This window comes from Rhagoletis zephyria, unplaced genomic scaffold, assembly GCF_001687245.7.
Source record: "Rhagoletis zephyria isolate East Lansing unplaced genomic scaffold, Rhagoletis_zephyria_1.1 Rzeph_scaffold_00350, whole genome shotgun sequence".
In the NCBI taxonomy this organism is placed as follows: domain Eukaryota; kingdom Metazoa; phylum Arthropoda; class Insecta; order Diptera; family Tephritidae; genus Rhagoletis; species Rhagoletis zephyria.
Window position 1 is genome coordinate 2,372 of NW_016157434.1, and position 20,489 is coordinate 22,860.

General features: G+C 34.5%; 1 protein-coding gene across 1 annotated transcript in view; it reads left to right on the forward strand.

Annotated features, from left to right (window-relative positions):
- The first annotated feature begins 11,711 nt into the window (after positions 1 to 11,711).
- The window catches only part of Rhp (GTP-Rho-binding protein rhophilin), a 30,628-nt gene continuing 21,850 nt past the window's right edge, over positions 11,712 to 20,489 (forward strand). The window contains exons 1-6 of the mRNA XM_017610859.1: positions 11,712 to 11,966; positions 16,763 to 16,879; positions 17,005 to 17,132; positions 17,269 to 17,320; positions 17,795 to 17,911; positions 18,035 to 18,162. Coding sequence (XP_017466348.1) covers positions 11,712 to 11,966; positions 16,763 to 16,879; positions 17,005 to 17,132; positions 17,269 to 17,320; positions 17,795 to 17,911; positions 18,035 to 18,162 — 797 coding nt within the window. The remainder of the gene's footprint in view (positions 11,967 to 16,762; positions 16,880 to 17,004; positions 17,133 to 17,268; positions 17,321 to 17,794; positions 17,912 to 18,034; positions 18,163 to 20,489) is intronic.

A 20,489-nucleotide genomic window follows, 5' to 3' on the forward strand; every position in this document is an offset into this window, starting at 1 on the left:
TCTTGCAACTGACACCGACCACAAACCTTAACGCGTCTAATCAGTATTGCTCACGGCAAAAATGGACAGTGACTTGCATTATAATTTTAGTCACTTTTGTCGCTTATCTGCTAGACTAAAGTACAAAGTTAAAGCAAAACTGCTGCACGTGTTTCGTGTACAGATATAAAGGTTTTTATGAATGCAAGTGCATATATGTATGTACGAAGATATGTATGCATGCTTGGGGTACGAGGGTGAATACTATACATTATTTAACAGGTCTGTTTAAGACCATATACTATCAAGCCAACTTAGTTCGATTAACCACAAAGCAATGCTTTTCGAGTTTAGTCAATCTATTTTGCACTGCTTATGAATTTCGCCGCTTATTATGGAACTATTTATGTATGAAAATCCGTTAGATGCTTTATTATCTAATCCTTGAAGGCCTTATGTCTTAAGGAAGTCAGGCTCGGGAATTTGGAAGTCCTATTCTAGAAACATATTTTCCTAAGTGTGGGCGATATTTTCTGTGAGTCCAAAATCTCGATTCCTGACCATCTCTTCCTTTCTGATTTTACAAAGTCCATGATTTTTATATTTGTCTATGTAGCTACCGCTGTCAGCTACGTTTGGTAATTTCCATCAGCTTAATTTACCATTCCGCGCAGACAAACTAAACATCTCCATTGCTACAATTTTTCATACAAATTTATGTCATTTTCTCTGCGTTGAATGCCAAAAATACCTAATAAGCGCCCACTATAGCCAGTCGATTTTTAATCTGTTATTTGTAATTCACCGCTCGACTATTGTGGGCAAAAAGCAGAAGCGCCCGCAGAAATCAGTTTCGATTTCAATGGAATTTCGAATGTTGGGCCACGTTTAGTACGGAATGCTAAGCAGTTGAATTTTTCTGTTATTTGGTATTTCATAACTCAATGTGCAACTTAAGGTTTTGTACATAGGTATTTATTTTGCCAAATGGTTGGAATTTGTAAGCAACCAGCAAAGTTATAAACTGAACTTTAAACTTTTGTGAGCAACTGCATTTTTCCCAAGTTTAGCGAAAAGCAATTAAAAAGTAAATTTACTTAGTATTAGGCATGTAATTTTCGATAGCAACGAAAATTTTCAAGCCCAGCAGCCGACTGCCTCAGGGAATGTAAAAAATATTAATATACATATGAACATATACATATGAACATATACATATTTATGGCCGCCGCGCAGAAGCAGTTCTAGCCCAAAGCAACTTTAACCTATTTTCAGCGTTGATTAATCGCTGCTATCATTTAGTAAACTCCGTTCATCTTCATAATATATGTATTTTGTTTGCAAACTCTATTTGAAGCTTTTGAATAACCCTAAGATTTAAATATTAAATTTTTAATAGTTTAAATGGCATCGAAGTAACTTTTGTCATTAAATTTTGTTTTATTGTTTTGTAAGTTTATTCCCATGACTGAGAAATGTGCCATTATTTAGTGATTTGCATTCTCGTTTTATTTTCTTAGCACTTTTTATACATATTTATAATTCGCTTAGCGTTAAATTACAAAAAAAAGAGTTAATTCTATTTGTTCTTTTTCTATTTCTAATTACCATTTGATACTTTGAAATTAAACTCAATGAGATTTATTTGCATTAACTTCAATTACTAGGTAATTACTGTCTGAAGTAAGTTCCTGTTTGACTGAGAATTAATATTACCCTACAATCACAAATAAGTGTGTATGTACTTCNATTGTTTTGTAAGTTTATTCCCATGACTGAGAAATGTGCCATTATTTAGTAATTTGCATTCTCGTTTTATTTTCTTAGCACTTTGTATACATATTTTTTAATTCGCTTAGCGTTAAATTACAAAAAAAAGAGTTAATTCTATTTGTTCTTTTTCTATTTCTAATTACCATTTAATGCTTTGAAATTAAACTCAATGAGATTTATTTGCATTAACTTCAAGTACTCGGTAATTACTGTCTGAAGTAAGTTCCTGTTTGACTGAGAATTAATATTACCCTACAATCACAAATAAGTGTGTATGTACTATGTATATAATTATATATTCAACAATTGTAATACCAAATTGCATCTTCATTTATTCCGCTATTAAGCTTCTCTATTATTTATTGAGGCACAGTGTCTTCGTTTTGATGCGCGAGCGCACTTTTGCACAACTATATATATATAACTTTGTTCACATAACGGTTGTTTGTAACAGCCAAAACGAATCGAGATAGATATAGACATATGTATACATAAATGCTCAGAATGAAAAAAGAAATCGATCAATCGATAACTCGAGTAAAAAATTAGATATCTTAACGCGTAACTTGGTACTTCTTTTCAGCGTAGGACGGATGATATTGAAAATCGGCAAAATCGCGCAATAACCACGCCTACCTCCCATATAATGGCAGTTTTCAGAAATACGCAATTTTAGTAACTACTGAAGCTTTGTCACTCAAAATTTATATTTACAATTATTTTTAAACGAAAAATAAAAGGCTAAAAATTANTTCAGCGTAGGACGGATGATATTGAAAATCGGCAAAATCGCGCAATAACCGCGCCTACCTCCCATATAATGGTAGTTTTCAGAAATACGCAATTTTAGTAACTAATGAAGCTTTGTCACTCAAAATGTATATTTACAATTATTTTTAAACGAAAAAGAAACGGCTAAAAATTAAAAAAAAAACACGCCCACATCCCATATAACGGTAATTTAGAGATATACGACATCTTCGATAAATCAATAAATACCGAAGCTAATTTATTCAATTGACGTTTGCATAATTCTGTAGCAAAAAGTAATAGACAATTGCATGATAATATATATACATATCTATATACCTACCTGACAAGTATACCTAAGAGCTCATCACTCCAACATTTTAGTAGTTATATACATACATATGTATGTACGTATGTCTTCTTCATGGCACATTGTACGCGCTCGTGTACCAACAGTGGTCGGTCTTTAGAACATAGTCGTGTAGGTGTGTCTCAACCAGCTTATTTGTTTTATTAATTGTGTGTATTTATTTTGTACTTATTCCTATACAATACACAATAAATGTGTACATAAAAACATGCTGCGTGATTACCTTGTCGTTGCTTTTATCAAGTCTTAACTCCTTGCTGTCATTCGATAGCTTCGCTATTTTTAGCATCACAACTCAAATAAAATTTTTTTTTGCCCATCTCCACTACATATTTTACACTTAAATACTTATTGTTGCCGGTTATCTTACAAAAATATACATATGTAGCTTTTACTTACATAAATATGTTTCTTTTTTAATTAATTATTTGCTTGCGTCTATTTGTTGCGGTTATGCCCCTGCAGGTGTAGGAAAATCAAAAATACCCGTATTTAAAAATATTAAATTTTTATAATGAAGCTAGCGGTTGATATACACATATTTTATATAACTTCAATATCCTTTTGCATTCAGTAGAACCATTCTGCTTCGAACAACCTAATTCTACTTCCTTTTCTACGTCGAAACTTTGCGACAAGTTTGACAAATGTTCTATATTATCAGTGTTGCCAGAATTTTTTCAAAAACTGTGAATACCCAAGAAAAAACTGTATTTCCAATAAAAAGCTGTAACCTTCAAGACAAAGGTATTTTTTAAAAATTAACGTTTATTTTACAAATAATATTAACACATTGGCGCTTATTTAAGTGTTAGTGTTTGGCCGAACTTCTCCTCCGAAGGGGAGGCACCTACAGTTTTACGCCGACTCCGAACAGTGATTGTATTTTTTAGGAATGTGAAAATAAGATCGGAGTTTCCAAAAATGTTTTTTTTTTTAGTTTGCTTAATGATCTTTTTCAGTATTTTTGGGGTAAATCGTTTTTTTTTTTCTTTTAAAACGAAACCCGAAAATTCTGTTTTTACATTCCCCAGCAACTTTAACTGTAAGTTTTGTGGCGTATTTACATATATGTGGAATGAGTCCGGAAAATAGTACTGAAGAAATTATAAATGTAAGTTCCAACTAAGTTCGTTCAAAATTTAGAAACTTCCAGCAGCTAAACTAAAGTAAGCGATTTCAAACTTATTCGCACTCTGCATGCTTCACTGCTCTTCCCCTAGTCTTCACCTAGTCAGCCATCAATTATTGATGCTTTTGATAAGCAAAATCCATTCAAAAGTAAGTGGCTAATTTGTTTTTGGAAATATGAGCAAGTGAAACACTCTTAATTACTTTCTTCAGGCAGAGTATGTAACGATAACCTTTCACTTAGCTGTACTGAAATAATAAGCATAAACAAGTTTCTTAAGGTCGCTGCGCCACGCTACAAACCGTCAAGCCGGGCCGCAGTGTGTATTATGTATGTTATAAAAGGAATAAACAAATTATTATGTGTCTTTATGAATAAATTTAAAAAGTTGTTGTTATGAAAAGATCGTTTTTCAATGATTTGTGTTGCAGCAGTCAGTAAATTTAAATAAAAAAAGGAAAAATCGTTTTATATCCACTTATAATAATTGTAAGTGAAAATTTAATTTCATTTTATATCGATGCTCGTTTTTTTGTAATAAATATTTTTAAAATTCGGTTTTTTGTCTAAACCGAAAAGATCAAGTTTTTAGTCCAGTTGTTTTTAAATGGTTTACTACCTGAATAAAAAACCGCGATTAATCAAAAAACTGATTTTTGGGAAACGGAGCCCATGCCTGGTATTTTTATGAGCAGCTGTTTTTCATGGCAGAAATGGTTGCGTGTCATTATTATACAGAAATCTAATATACCACATAGACTTATTTCAGACGAATTAACTTAAATGTCGTATCACGGAGCGCAGTGGTTCTGGTATAAAAAATTCGGTTTGTATGGGAGGTGCCACGTCCCCTTTATACATGTATCGAAATTTCAAAAAAATCGGTACACCCGTTGTCAAGCTCTGCGATGGTCTTTCGCAATAGCAAACTCTATTGTCTGCCTGGCAAAGATCTTCGTACTACTTACTAACGTAACCAAGAAAGCCTATAGCCCTCCCCTATCGCTTATGGGATGCGTTGGTGTTTCAGAGATATTTAGTGCTAGGAAGACATGTCGAATTTTGTGTTCCAGTTGGTTATAGAGTCAATAATGACTCCGAAGGACCTAAGTGATAAAATACATAAATTTACGAGGCAAATTTGATGCGCAAACGACCTCGTAAATTTCAGTGTTGCACAAAACCCTGTCACAACCTGTCAAACAGTCACTTTGCGACCCTATTTACACATTTGCAAAAGGAGGGCGTTCCCGTAACAGCCCCGGAAACTTACGAGTTTTACACAGTTTAAGACTTTACGAGTTTAAGGGAATCCCCTAACTAGCATAATATGCCCTTTTATCCATCCGTATAGAAATTCGGCGCTCGGAGCCTTTAAGTGTGCAACGATGGTTCTTGGACGGTTCCGTTGCACCCACAACGCTCGCTGCCCTGTGTTTTATTGGGTTTGTGGCTTTGTTCACCAAACTAGCGAGCCATAACACATAATTGGACGAACAACAACGCATAAATGAATACGCCGCGATTTTCTAACAAGTTGCTTGCAGCATTGAAAGGCCTCGAGGTTTGCATTCCAATTCAACTTGCGATCTGGTATGACGCCCAGATAAGTATTTCGACCCGCTCCACTCGCTCAGCCTACTTTAAGCCCCTGTATGGGGTTGCGTACCAGTGAAGGGAAAAGTCAGATAACTTGTATTATCTTTGACATAAGCACCTATGTACTTTCACTCTTCACTGGTCGTCTATTTAAGAAATACTGAAAAGTTTCCCATCGAGCAAAACTGGTAAAAAATTTAAATTTAAGCAAATTTTACCATTTAAAGAACGAATTATAAATCATTTTTAAAGCATTCTATTTGATATTATAATTTGTTTAATTAATATTTAATTCCCTTGATCGAAATATATGTATATCTATAGTATTTGGACTTAAGCACTTAGAGACTACCTACAAACCTACTATGTATATTAAATTTCACAGGCAATTTTCACTTCAGGGCATCTACTAAGATTTCGTTTTAGTGAGAGTTTTTAATTGAGTTCCTTCGTGCTTGTGCGTAAACTCTGACAATGCCCAAGAAATCTTTTCACATTCACATCATTTCAAAATTAACTGAATGAAAAGAAGAGTGGCAGTGCTCCCAATAAATATTTATGCATGAAGAACTTAATGCATATTAAGTCAATGCAATTAATGCACATATGTATGTATTGACTAGTGTAGGTTCACATAAAGGTGTATTTAAAATTGAATATGCTTTCAGTATAAAAATGAACTTATGTAGACATAGACATACATATGTATGTAGGCTTTACATCCACCTTGTGTGGTGGGTTACCCTCACACTTATATTGCTTAGCTTTCTTTTTATTCTAATGGTACTACGTTAATGGAGTTGCCACATTCTTTATGAATATGCTGGCTGAGTATGTCAATCCAATGCTGCCGCTTAGTTTCCGATAAAGCTGCAACGCAGACCACCTGGCAATGCATGACGCAAGCCTATGCATTGAAAATGTTGAGTTAGTAGCAGCAGCAGTTTCCATGAAAAGAGAGATGCACAGATTTTTAAATACGAATATTAAATACCCTAAACAGATATTCTACGTGTAGTGGATTTGAAATAAATTTATGCAAAACACTTAAGTATGTAAAAGAGATAAGTAGTGGAAAATTTTGTCAAGTTTGGTTGGTATTTTTTTATTTTTTTTTTTTATGAATTTTAAGCCTTTGCTTTGTACTTATCAGCACAAGGAATTGGATCTATTAGAATTTCTCTTACTTATGTAACTGCTGGCTTTCTTTCTCGTTCGTTGCTGACTTTTATCATAACTAACGTCAATTATGAATACGTTTGATGCTCTAGCATTTGTGAGATGAAGGCTACAAATGTTCAATTGCGGTTTGAGTTAAATTAACGATTGCTTGGGCTTTTTATGACCTTTTTCTGCCTGAATGCTACAGCGTCGAAAATATTAATAGGGAAGAGACATTTTAGCATTATGTGGCTATTGTTTACCAAACCAAATCTACATAAGTCAAAATTTCGAAATCTGTACAAAAATTACCAAAAATTGTACAAAGCTTCATCAAAATTTTGAGCTTTTTAATTAGATTTCCCGAAAACGTTCTGAGTATGCAGTTTTGTAGCCCAATCAATTTTAGTGCAACATAGTTTTAAGTACCTAGGACTTACTGTCGATTTTTAGCAATTTTTTTATGAAAGAAACTGCGCTAATAAAAAATTTTTAAAAATCAACGGTAAATCCTAGCTATTTTTAAACTTGCACTTTGTTATACTAAAATTTATTGGGTTACCAAACTACTTACTCAAAACCTGATTAGAAAGTTTCAAATTTCGATGAAGTTTGAAATTTCGATTTGCATGTTTTTTAATATAGTAAGTTATATTTTCATACAAAAATAATAAACATTTTTTAATCAAAGAAAATTAACCAAAATTGCTAAAATTTCTCTTCACTTTAAGTATAAGACGTCCAAAGCATTCTCGGGCATTTAGGTATTTTTCTAAAATGTGGGTCTATCGCCAAGAGATATCCTCTCTGGATCTATACCTCGATGCATTAGTTGGAGCAGACTCTCACTCAATAGCGTAGGAAATCTATTTGTCAAACTTGAAAGGACAATCGCCGTAAGCTGTACGGGAGCATTCTCTACAACGCATGACACTGCTCTTGAAGCAAAAGTGTACAGTATTCCCCGCTTAATTGCAGCGGCTTTATTTTAAACGTTTCATCAATTTGCTGAACCTAAAAGTCATTGAAAGAAATCGTGACGGTAAAGGATTGGGCATTGAACTTAGCTATTGAAATAGTCAGACGATGCACTCGCAGTACGCTGAGACGAGCATTTAACGCATCGTCCCAAACCTTCACTTTATCCCGTATTTGTCTAAGTTGTACATCCCCTCTGCATAAATTCTTGAGTTGTTGTGTGAATGGACCTTCTCCTTAGCTAAAGGTTCAATATTTTTAATAGAGTCTCCTCAATTTTTCTAAGTAGATGAGAAAACCTTGTTCAGAGTTTCTCGCCAATCCTTTTAGGAGATAGTGTCTATTTCGGTTGGTTTAAAAACGAGGAAGAAATTTAGACTTTTCATTACCAAAGTTTGTTATTTGGGTTCAATCGGTTTCTCTAGAAAAATCAATGGGCTTTATTGAGTAGAGTCTGTTATAAGTTCGCAGTAAACTTGGTTTGGATCGCCGTTAAATTTATTTTTCAAACTAGTAAACTCCAAATTAGGTGTATGGTATAGAAAAAACCACTTTATACGAAAGACAAAAAGGAAATGCCACACACGCACAGCCACCTCAAGAGGCGAGAAATATCAATTTAGTCTGACAAGCGTGCAATCGCTGATTTTGCCGCCAAATACCAGCTAGCGAGTTCGCAATTCGCCATCGAAGCATCAACAAACACTACAATCAAACGATTTGTCCCATCAACGGATGGAATGAATTGGAAAATGTAGAAAAATTAGCATCAAATTTAATTATTTATCAGCACGAACAGGCCAAGAAGCGGTGAAGTGCGAGTGAGCCCTACTAAATAAAGCAACTTTGTGCATACAAATAACTGCATTATCATTGCATGCAACACATTGCTGTACAAGCCGATGTATGTAATATGTATTTATATTAGGGTAAATCGGTACTGTTTTTCCGTCGGAATTATAAAATTTATTATATTTTAAGGCTTCCGCCTAAATATTAAGTTTTTTTATTTACAACTAAAATAAGTTTTAAAAAATATTTTCTCCAAAAAATCATCCCACATGATAGAAGAGTGTATGTTTAAAAGGGATACATAAAATGTTTAGAAATTTTATTAACAATGTTTAGAAATTTTTTCAAATCGGTTCAGCTCACGTAAATCTTAATATTTTTCCGAAATATTTTGGCGGAAGTTTAAATTAAATAAAAAAGTGTAGTTCCTGTGGAAAACCACAACTTTGTTTGGTGAGACACCCTAATGTACATATGTGTGTGTATGTAAATGTATGTACAATGTATATCGAATGCAATCTTTATTATGTTTTACCGTAGAATGGCATCACAATCACGTGTCTGCGCGAATTATTTCCGCTTCGGCGGCACCAACGCAGCCTGCAACATTTTACTACATACTCATATACATAACAGACCCAGCGCCTAGCAGTGTTGCCAGAACTTTTTGGGCCGACCAGCTAAATTGACAAAAAAAAAACAAACGGATAAAAACGGCAGGGATCACACGATTTGTACATTTTTACAGATTTGTACATTTTGTCAGTCACAGAGTGGTATTGTCTAGAAATGTTTACGTTATGTTACTTTTTGTCCTGGAAAATGGCTATTTTAGTAGAAAGTATTGCACTTTTACTTACTAAAAATATAGCGACCCAAATATAAAGTAGGACGCGACATTTTAGCAAGTTTTGGCTATTTTTCCTTAGTTTACTTATAGCAAAATCGGCTAAAACAGCTAGTTTTTTTGCAAAACGGCTAACAAACCGGCTGCCGGCTAAACCAAATTTTATCCGGCTGTTTGCTATCGCAATCGGCTAAATCTAGCCGGAAAATGACGAAACTGGCAACACTGGCGCCCAGTGGACATTATTTGCAACGCTGCAATGCGCTTGTCGGCTTGTGTATTCTTAGCTTATCGCATACTAAGTTTGCAATTGCGGCAGCTTTGTTTACTTGCGGATGCCAATGTAAGGTATTTGTTGTTCGCTTCTGATGGAAATGAAGCAATAGCCTCTTATCGCGACCGCATTTCGCTAAAAAGCTCTAGTGATAAGTTCAGTATTTACCATCTGGAGAGAGATTTAGATACGCCTATCATCGTTTTTTTTATTGTTTTTAACCACATAGTGCTGCATATTATAAATATTTTCATGCAACTTCTCATTGTTTTAGATTGTTTATACATTTTGTTATACAGGTATCTATAAAGGCTTTATTACGCACACATTATAGGTAACCAAGCAGAACTTATCTACTTAGCATTCGGTTGTCTTCTAGTGATGGCGTTCCACTTACGCTTTTCGAAAGAATAATCACAACGAAATATGTATGTACAAATGATTATAAATAAATAAATAAATAAATAAATAAATTTCGCTGTCCGGATATTCTATTTATTCTCTTTAATACAGACAGCTCAAAGTATCGAAATCTTTGGCCTTTAAAAAATTTGTCTGTACCAATGAAATGTTTGGTTCGTTAGAGTGGTTTGTCTCGCCGTTGACAAGAATTTAGCAAATTTCGGTCAATATTTTTCGGTCAACTTTTAAAAGTTCTGCTAGTTTCTGGGTAATGAAATATATACAAAATACATATAAAGAAAATACGAAATTACAGTTTGAAGTTTATGCGAAGTTGTTCGAAGTTATGCATAGTATGCATGATCAGACCATAACTTCCGAGCTTTGGACATAAAAAATTTCTAAGCATACACCTTTTATTGAGAAGACCGAGTAAAGCACTTTGCATACATATGAAATAGGGCGTTCTTGAAAAGTTATTTAAGATAGGACGTTTTCGAACTGGCTGCCGAGATAGGTCGATCTTCCACTCAGCGATATACTAATGATGGCATTCTGAAGGCGTTAAAATAAACAGATTATGTAAAATTTTTTTGGGTTTACATACAACATTGTTGCAAACATATGGACATAATTTCGGAATTATATGTTCATCGGTCTGCTTTCTATGGTATTTTTTGGGGTTAGGTTTGTATGGGAGGTATGTATGTACGTTAATTTTTTTTTGGTGTTCACATACAACATTATTACAAACATATAGACAAAATTTCGGAGTCATATATTCATCGATGCGTGTTCAGTGGTATTTTTAAGGCGTTTATGAGGTTAGGATTGTATGGTAGTTATGAATCAAAATATTTAAATGTTGTATACAGAAAATTGAGGTTCTACCCTGCTCCTTCCACTTTTTTCCAAAAAAAATTTAAGGGCCTGTTTTCTAAGTACCTGTAATTAGCACTAAACTGAAGATTCTGGTCTTATATTCATTAGAAAATGGGTGATATTTTAACCAAACCTATGAGTCATTTTACGAATCTCCACTTAGATGCCTGCTTAGGACACACACAGTTCAAACGCTCTTCAATTCTGTTACTTAAGTATTGTAAACTACGCGCTCACGCCAGCAGCAGGAAAGCGGAAAAGTATGTATGCACCTACATACATATACATACATATGTATGTTCACACCAAACATTAATTGAATCTAACTATTTCCGCAATTAAACTCAACTGACAATGTTATAAAATTGAAAAACCTTATCGTGAGCTCATGTATTTTCCAAAACAAACTTGCAAGCGCTACTAAGCGACTACAAAAATAAACTAGTATACATTTGTATGTAAATGTGTAAGTGGTTACATCACGTTGTTGGGGGCGCAACACAAGTTACGGCGCTCCTACCTTTATTCCCATTATATTTTAGAAGAAAAAAACTTAACAGTGTTCCCTCTACTACTATCTCATCATGGCACGCTGCAATAAGTTCCAAGTGGGCAATCAAGTTACTATGTGTGTGTTTATCTACCAACATATGCATGCACGTATACCTAAGTATTTGTGTGTAAACAAAGGTAGCATAAAAGGTAGACAAAAGCATAGAGTTAAACTTTGCTTGCAACAAAAATGGCCAACACCAAATGATCAACACAATGGATGACCGACAGTCTGTCCGTCCAAGAACCGTCGACGTTGGGTTCTTGGTCACTGCAATCCATTGTGTGCTGGTTGCATAGTGAGTGCAATGACAGCTCTGGCAGCGATGAAGTGAGTGAAGTAAACTGGGGGGGTTGGATTGTGTACGGTGTTGGTGATGACACTGGTGGTCATACGTTGACGTTGGCGGCACAAAGCGCTCGGGCGCTGCAACAACTGCAACAATGTCTTGCAACAATAACGAATACGTTCTGGGTACGTGACATTTGCGGCAGGCACGTAATATGTACATACATAGCAGCGTTGAAAAGTCGACGACGGACGCTGTCGCCGACTTCATTCAAATCAGTGACACCACTGTGCAATTGTGGCGACGACTGGCCTCGCTTTTTCTTGCTTCTTTTCTTGTTTTCTTTTGCTTTAACTTTGGCTTTTTGTTTCACATTTTCCATTTCTTAAGCGTCAGTGAAGTTTTCTTTCCTAGGTCAATATCTAGGTCTTGCATATGCAAGCAATACACCCAGAAATTATATGGTTTTTGTTACCTAAAACCAAAACTATTACCGTTCTTAGTACACTTGTTCAATACATATATGACGTGCGCGACAAATCATTAATAAAAATGTTAACTGAAAATATTCATTTATTGGCATCCTCGCTTCGAAATTGTTTGACTGTTTAGTCGCACGCGCGCCTTATCTTGAACTAAATAAATTTCCACCAAAACTTTAACATCAGAATTCTTAGAAAAAAGTTTGGTACGCAGTTTTATACCTTATTAAATTTTAGTACAATAAAGTGCAAATTTTAAGTTTCTAAAAAATTCCGTTGATTTTTTATGTATGTTCGAAATATTTTTATATGGAGGGGAATGCACAAAAAAAAATTGCCAAAAATCAATGGTATTTTTTAGCATCTTGAAACTTGCACTTTATTATACTACAGCTACCAAACTGCACAGCCTAAAATTCTGAGTAAAAAGTGTGTAATTTTGATTAAAGTTTGAAATTTTGATTTAGATGGATTTCGTTATAGAATTAAAATTAAAAATAATTAAAATTAAATAATAAAAGAAAATATAGTAAGCAATTTTGTCACTATGTGGGTGTCGTATAGTTATGAGAAGCACTGTACATATGTATATATTAATTATAAACTTGTGGAACTTTTAATTCTATTACAAGGAGCTTTTGTTTTCTAATTTATTCCTTAAAAATATATGACAGCCTAATTTTAAAACAATTAAAACTGGTATAAACTGGTCGAAAGTAGCTGCCTCACTTTCGAAACTTCATGCCAAATAATTTAATATGAATTGCTTATCAGAATATAGTATATAAACTGACCGAACATTTTTTTAGTCTTAAGAATCGCATGCAGTAATTAGCATAGCAGTAATTAGCATATATGGATGTACATACATATATGCACATATTCGAAATCGGTATGAAAACCAATATACTGATATTAACTGAAACTAGTCGAAAATTTTAGTTGTGGCATTAAATAATTTGTTGACATAGAAATCAGTAAAAAATTTAGAATTTTACTGAAACTGGCAAAAACTGGTAGATTTTTTTATTTCGGTTTTTGGAGTTTAATATACATATGCATGGTTGAAGAAATCGATATAAACTCAAGCTGCATTCAAAAACAACAAAAATTGAGCTTAAATTAAACTGAACTAAACTAAACTAAAAAATTCGTTTCGATTTGTAAGGATCTGTCAAGAACTCAGCATAAATTGAACGGTTTAGTAGAAACTAGTATAAATTGGTCAAAATAAATTTATTGCTGTTTGAAAATTATGTTTCCAATATGTACATACATACATACATACATAACGATCGCTCCTCCCAAATGTATTTCTGCTATGCATACTCAGTGCACAAACATCACTTTACCAAAAATCGCGGCAAAAATATTTTTGTGTAATGTCAACAACCTTTTTTTGTGTTCTGAACTGAAGTTTTTGGTGTCTTGCCGCCAACTTTTAACAAGCCATGCCAACAATAAAACTGGCAACAACATACATTGGTACATACATAATGTACAGAAAAGTGGTACGTATGTATGGAGGTATGTCGAAGAAGCTACACTTTATTTGTGCTCGCGCCAATCAACTAGTTGTTGCTATTGTTATTCTATTTACTTTACCTACTACCAAAATCGGTTTAGTGATTTTCATGGTTTGCTTGCTGACAGGGTTGCCAACTATACTTAGTTATGAAGTGCCATATTAAGGATAAAAAAAGTGCCAAATAGGTAAATAAAAGTGCCAAAAAAGGTGTAATTCTTTTAAATTCTTCCCATTTAGCATTAAAATAAGAAACACAAAAGTCCAATACCAATGTAAGATAAACCAGTTGTAAACACTATAGAAATTAGAACATTTTAGTTGAGAAAAAGAAGTACTCGCAAAGGATTTCACAAAAATTTATTGAGATATTACAATTTTTCATTAATGCCATTTTGACACTTTGTGCCAAATTGAAAAATTAAGTGCCATTTGAAGTAAAATAGAAATGGCACAGTTTGAGCCAAGTTGGCAGCCCTGCGTGCTGTTCACAATTGTCAGTTAGTTTACACTTGGCTATATTGTTGCTATTATCTGTGTACATTCATATGTATGTAGGTTTTTTCAATAGGGTTGTCCAAAACGAGTAAGGCCGGAAGGCACTCACCCCCCTAAGATTGTTCTATATCGAAAAAAGTATAGCCCTATTTTTTATTTTGAAATCAAAAAATTTTTACAGGTCGCTCAAAGCTCTCAAAGTTTAGATGTATTTTATATGGGGGAAAAACAACTTTTCGTAGAAATGGTATAGAATTCTTGAAAATCAATATTTTTCGATAGGAAAACTCCGGTTCTCTTTAGGAGACCCAATTTTTTATTGGTCCCCCATTGTATTTTTCGGGGCTGTGGAGGTTTTTGGCGCCTATATAGTATTGTTACTATGAAAAAATGATTAAATAAACAATTGGGTATTTTTACAGGGAATCTCTTGCAGAGAAACTGATCGAAAGATATTGATTTGATTAAGAATTCTATACCATCTCTTCGAAAAGTGGTTTCCCCCATATAAAATACATGGGAAACTTTGAGCGCTTTGAGTGACCTCTAAACTTTTTTATGGGATGAGAGCATTAAAATTCCGAATTTACTTTTTTACATGCATTTTTGGGCCATCCTAATGTACATATGTATTTGTATAGCGCGACCCGTTTTGCTTTCAGTGTCGCCACTTTTGTTGGTTGCCATTTGCATGCCATCGATGACATTCGTCAGTCAATGGCTCCCACTCTGTTCTTTTGTTGTTAGGTAGCGATGTAAGTTTAGTATGACTTTGATAGTGTTATTGTTGTTTCGTAGTTGCTGACACAATTGCTGCAGCTGCTGTTACTACTGCAGTTAATTTTTTAGCGCTTTTCGATTGCATTGTGGATTTTGTAGTCATTATATTCATATACTTTTACTAACTAGTTTATCTTGGTATGATATTTTGTGTTGCTCATCATGTTAGCCAGCTGGCACTAGTGGTCATCTGGACGTTTAAGCAAACATTACATTTTTATTTAAGTAAATATCTATACATCTGTATGTTTATGTACTTGTATATAAAAGCGCCGAAAAGCCCTGAAAGATGCCGATAAATATGAAACAACAACTATAAGAAGTCCAAACAAAATAGAGAAAAGTCTCGAAAAAAACGGTAAAGTTCTTAGAAAACTCAAATAATAAAACATGACGAATCCCGAAAAATCGAAAGCATCCGGAGAAATTCTTTAAAAGTTTCTGAAAATCCTGAAAATCACGAAGCATTTCAATATATGTACATAGTACATAAGTATGTCTGATATAAAAAAGCAAAGATTGCCTATGTATTAAGAAATCTTCTAAATCATAGTACTTGTAGTATTTAGAGCCCTCAAATACTATCTCCTAGAAACATAAATTAAATTTGGTTTAGTATTTAATAACTCTGAAATACCTTAGTTTTTCTACCTTAAAGAAGTGGTCATTAAATCTGCAGTCAGACGCAAAAGTCAGAACTATGGGAAACTCGCCAATTCCGGTACGGGATGATCATCAACAAAACCAAATCATGGCAAAAGATCAACCATATGGTAATTAACCTTAGCATCCAAAACATACAACTGAGATTCCGATCCAGAATAGACTGGCGGGTGGCAAAGATGCCAATAAAGAGGCAATCTCACTCTATACCGATTGTTAATAGATGGACTGCGGTGTTGGGATAGGTGTTTACTAAGCAGAACGATGCAATCGTAAAACTTTGGCATTTTTAAAGCTTGTACGGTTCTAGGAAAAAGCATCGGTAGAATAATGCAAGCAACACAGTTTATTCTGACAGTCAAACGGCTTTGTTAGCATTAGCATCATCAGCCATCCCAGCTTCCAGCTGATCTGAAGATGTAGAGCAGAATTATGCTCAGCGTCTGCATCATTTAACGTTTCTCTTGTCTGAGTTCCCGGCCATAGAAAATTTTAAGGCAATAAGATGGCCGATTAATTGGCGAAGACAGGAGCCTACTTAGAAGAATCCGAGGCTGTTGCACTGGCAAGCTCAACTCGCAGTCATTCAAAGAGAAATCAGATTGCATTTTCTTGGTGTGATAGGGAAAAAGTGGTCGAATATACAGACTTGTAAAATAGATCAAGGACATTAGTATTTAAAATTGTGGCACTGGTCACTGTCCGATAGGCAAACATGCGATCGAACGGGCTGCCATATAATAGACTTTACCGCATCTGTCAACCAAGTAGAAAGTAGCGAAGAAAGCATTCTAAATTTTCTTTGTGAACGCTATCAGGCATAAGGAATTAGGAAGGCACATACAAACAAAACTAGCAGTATCTACGACATATCAAAAAGGCGGTGAGAGTCTTTTTATATGGCGAAATCTAGAAATCGACAATTTTTTTCAAATTTTACTGTACTATGCGTAGAAGAACAATTTTTATTTTTATACGCACAGTATGATGACTAATATCTTAATTTCGTAATTTTTGTTCATTGCTTTTGCAGGGTTCCGATCCGCGTGCGGCCACATGTCGAGGCAAGTTGCAGAGTCGTCGTTGCAAATTAAATCAGGAAATCAATAAGGAGCTGCGACTGCGCGCTGGTGCTGAAAATCTTTTCAAAGTAAGTACTACCTATAAGCAAACATATGCATGTACATATCAATATACATTTTGTGGCAATCTAATTCAGCTGCTTTGCAAGACAAGAAAATATCTCAAACCCTTATTTATTTATCTTTTTTTCAGGCCACAACAAATCGCAAGTTGCGCGACACAGTCGCCTTAGAACTGAGTTTCGTCAATTCGAATTTGCAGTTACTGAAAGAGCAATTGGCTGAATTGAATTCATCCGTGGAAATCTATCAGAACGATAGGTAAGTTGAGAACTGAGTTTGGCGATTGTACGATGTTGTGTATGCACATGTACATATATGTGTGCTCTCACATAAATGTTTATGTGTCACGCAAAGCCTTTTATTTATGCTTATATGGTTTTTGCAAATATTCTAGGAAGTCGAATTGCGAAAATGCTACAATTTATGCCTTTCAACAATTCTATCTCGTATAAATAAAATTTTATGACCATTTTNTTGCATTTTCTTGGTGTGATAGGGAAAAAGTGGTCGAATATACAGACTTGCAAAATAGATCAAAGACAGAAGTATTTAAAATTGTGGCACTGGTCACTGTCCGATAGGCAAGCATGCGATCGAATGGGGCTGCCATATAATAGACCTTACCGCCTCTGTCAACCAAGTAGAAAGTAGCGAAGAAAGCATTCAAAATTTTCTTTGTGAACGCTATCAGGCATAAGGAATTAGGAAGGCACATACAAACAAAACTGGCAGTTTTTATGACATATCAAGAAGGCGGTGTTGGTGTTTTGATATGGCGAAATTTAGAAATCACCAATTTTTTTTTTAATTTTACTGTACTATGCGTATGCGGAAAGCATAGAAAAACAATTTTTATTTTTATATGCACAGTATGATGACTAACATCCTAATTTCGTAATTTTTGTTCTTTGCTTTTGCAGGGTTCCGATCCGCGTGCGGCCACATGTCGAGGCAAGTTGCAGAGTCGTCGCTGCAAATTAAATCAGGAAATCAATAAGGAGCTGCGACTGCGCGCTGGTGCTGAAAACCTTTTCAAAGTAAGTACTACCTATAAGCAAACATATGTATGTACATATCAATATACATTTTGTGGCAATCCAATTCAGCCGCTTTGCAAGAAAATATCTCAAATCCTTTATTTATTTATTTTTTTTTTTCAGGCCACAACAAATCGCAAGCTGCGCGACACAGTCGCATTAGAACTGAGTTTCGTCAATTCGAATTTGCAGTTACTTAAGGAGCAATTGGCTGAATTAAATTCATCCGTGGAAATCTATCAGAACGATAGGTAAGTTGAGAACTGAGTTTGGCGATTGTACTATGCATGTTATGTATGCACATATGTATGTATGTGTGCTCTCACATAAATGTTTATGTGTCACGCAAAGCCTTTTATTTATGCTTATATGGTTTTTGCAAATATTCTAGGAAGTCGAATCGCGAAAATGCTACAATTTATGCCTTTAAACAATTCTATCTCGTATAAATAAAATTTTATGACCATTTTATTAAGCAAAAAAAGGCAATGCAGGGTCACAGCGCAATCAAAAAAGACTTGCAGTCAATAGATGACTGCGTTGCATGCAATCACATGTGTACCCGCGAATATTGAAAAAAAAAAAAAAAAATTTATTATGTTATAAACTTAATTAATGGGCAGTATGTGCATGCAAGGCACGAGCACCTCTAGATCTTATTTGTTATTAATAGCTAACAGAGAATACGCCAGTAAAATTTAATTCCGCACAAACAATGGGCATGTTTATGGCAGACACATTGGAGCTGGAGCGTATTAATTTATTAATTAAATAATTTAGTTTTATTAAATTATTAGTTTTTCAATGACACTAAGGGATAACAATGTCATTCAGGGCATTTTTAGTTTTTCTCTATGGGGGGTATTTTACATCAATTACCCGTTGCAAGTAAGTGCAAGAAGACATCCATATTACGGTCGGTCTTCGGTTTCAACAAAGTGTTTCATATGTAGAAGTTTAGACCGATCTTGGCTACAGCTCCACCATCTAACTGCTACCGTGACAGGCAATTAGCTCTACGCCTACGGGTTATCTCACTTCCAATTGTAACTTTGCGAATGCAGCTTGTTTCATTTCCATTGCGGCTTGCGGATTATGACTTCTTCATTACAGTCGTCTGTGAAGCCTGGACGTTTGTTATTCTTGCTGTAGCAGAGCTACCCAGCGCTGTCTAAATCGGCTAGTCCGTCAACCGTTGTCGTTAATTTCAAATACCAGTAGGCCCCAGAAACTTGCTCTTTAACGGTAGAGGGCTGTTAGCTAAATGGTTTTAATGGAAGCAAGTGAAGAGGTGGTTGTTGTCGTAATGGTTGCCTTCATACCTACATATTTACATAAATATCTATATATTTACATACATATACAAGGGGTTTCCCGATGCTGTTGAAGCTCTTCATCTGCAATGGGAGATGGTTGAACTCCGATGACGGCATTCATGGGGCAACAGTTGGTAAAAATGGTGGTTGTCAGTACAATGTTGGGGCCAGTGGTTGTGCGATGTAAGTCTGGCTTGGTCCTTGGCAAGTCGATCATACTGATTAACGACGTGTAGAATATATTAAACCGTCAGTAAAAATTTTCTCAGCACAAGAACTCACTTGGCGATATTTTTGATTTTCTACCTAAGTTATGTATATCAAATCAGATAAGAATGCAAAAAATACTATGAAATACTAAAAATTCTAAAAATTATCCGTTTAAAATAACTGTAAAATTCCATTAAAAATTTAAAAAATTTATCCTTAACATTGGATATGATACTGAAAAACTGAAAACGTAGACTTATTGCGATTGGGCTTCACTTGTATGTGGGCGATACACAAGGCAAATTTTTCATGTAAGATTAGAAGTTTTAATGTAACTTCCGTATAATTTCGTAACCAAAACTTCAACTACAAGTCGGCTAACCCAGTCATCCTACAGCAATATAAAAAAAATCCCACTTAACAAATTTGTATGGAATAAATTGCCAAAAAAATTGCCAAAAATTAAGGCGAATTTTAACCAACTTCAAAAATAAATGAGCTATAAAACTACACACTTAGAAATTTTTGAATAAAATCTGACTAAAATGTTGCTAACTTGTATGCAAATTTATTAAATTTTCTTGAGTTTTACACAAAGTTGAGAGAACTAATTTCTATTTTTTTTGTTGTAGAATGAATTATATTTTTTTATAAAAAAGCCGTGGAAAAAAACAAAAGTAAAAAATTTTGCACATATGTATGTGAAAAATTCTCAATGTGCCAATAATTTAGTGCGTCACTGTATGTGTGCCGGGTATGTACATGAAGTTGGATTTCTTCCGAGCTCAAAGTTCTGTACTTGTTTACTATTACATATAAGTAAGTTGGATTTTAAATTTCAAATATCAAAACGTGCTGGTATGCGATAAAACACAACGCGATTAAATCAGGTAATCCCACGGCATAAACCAAGTAATGGTCATCGCTAAATCAGAAAATTACGTACAAATATTTTTGCTACTGTTTAATATATTTGTGTGCATACATATATACTGGTATGTATGTATGTTTGTATAACCACAACACGTGCTAAATGGGATTTTTTTTAAACA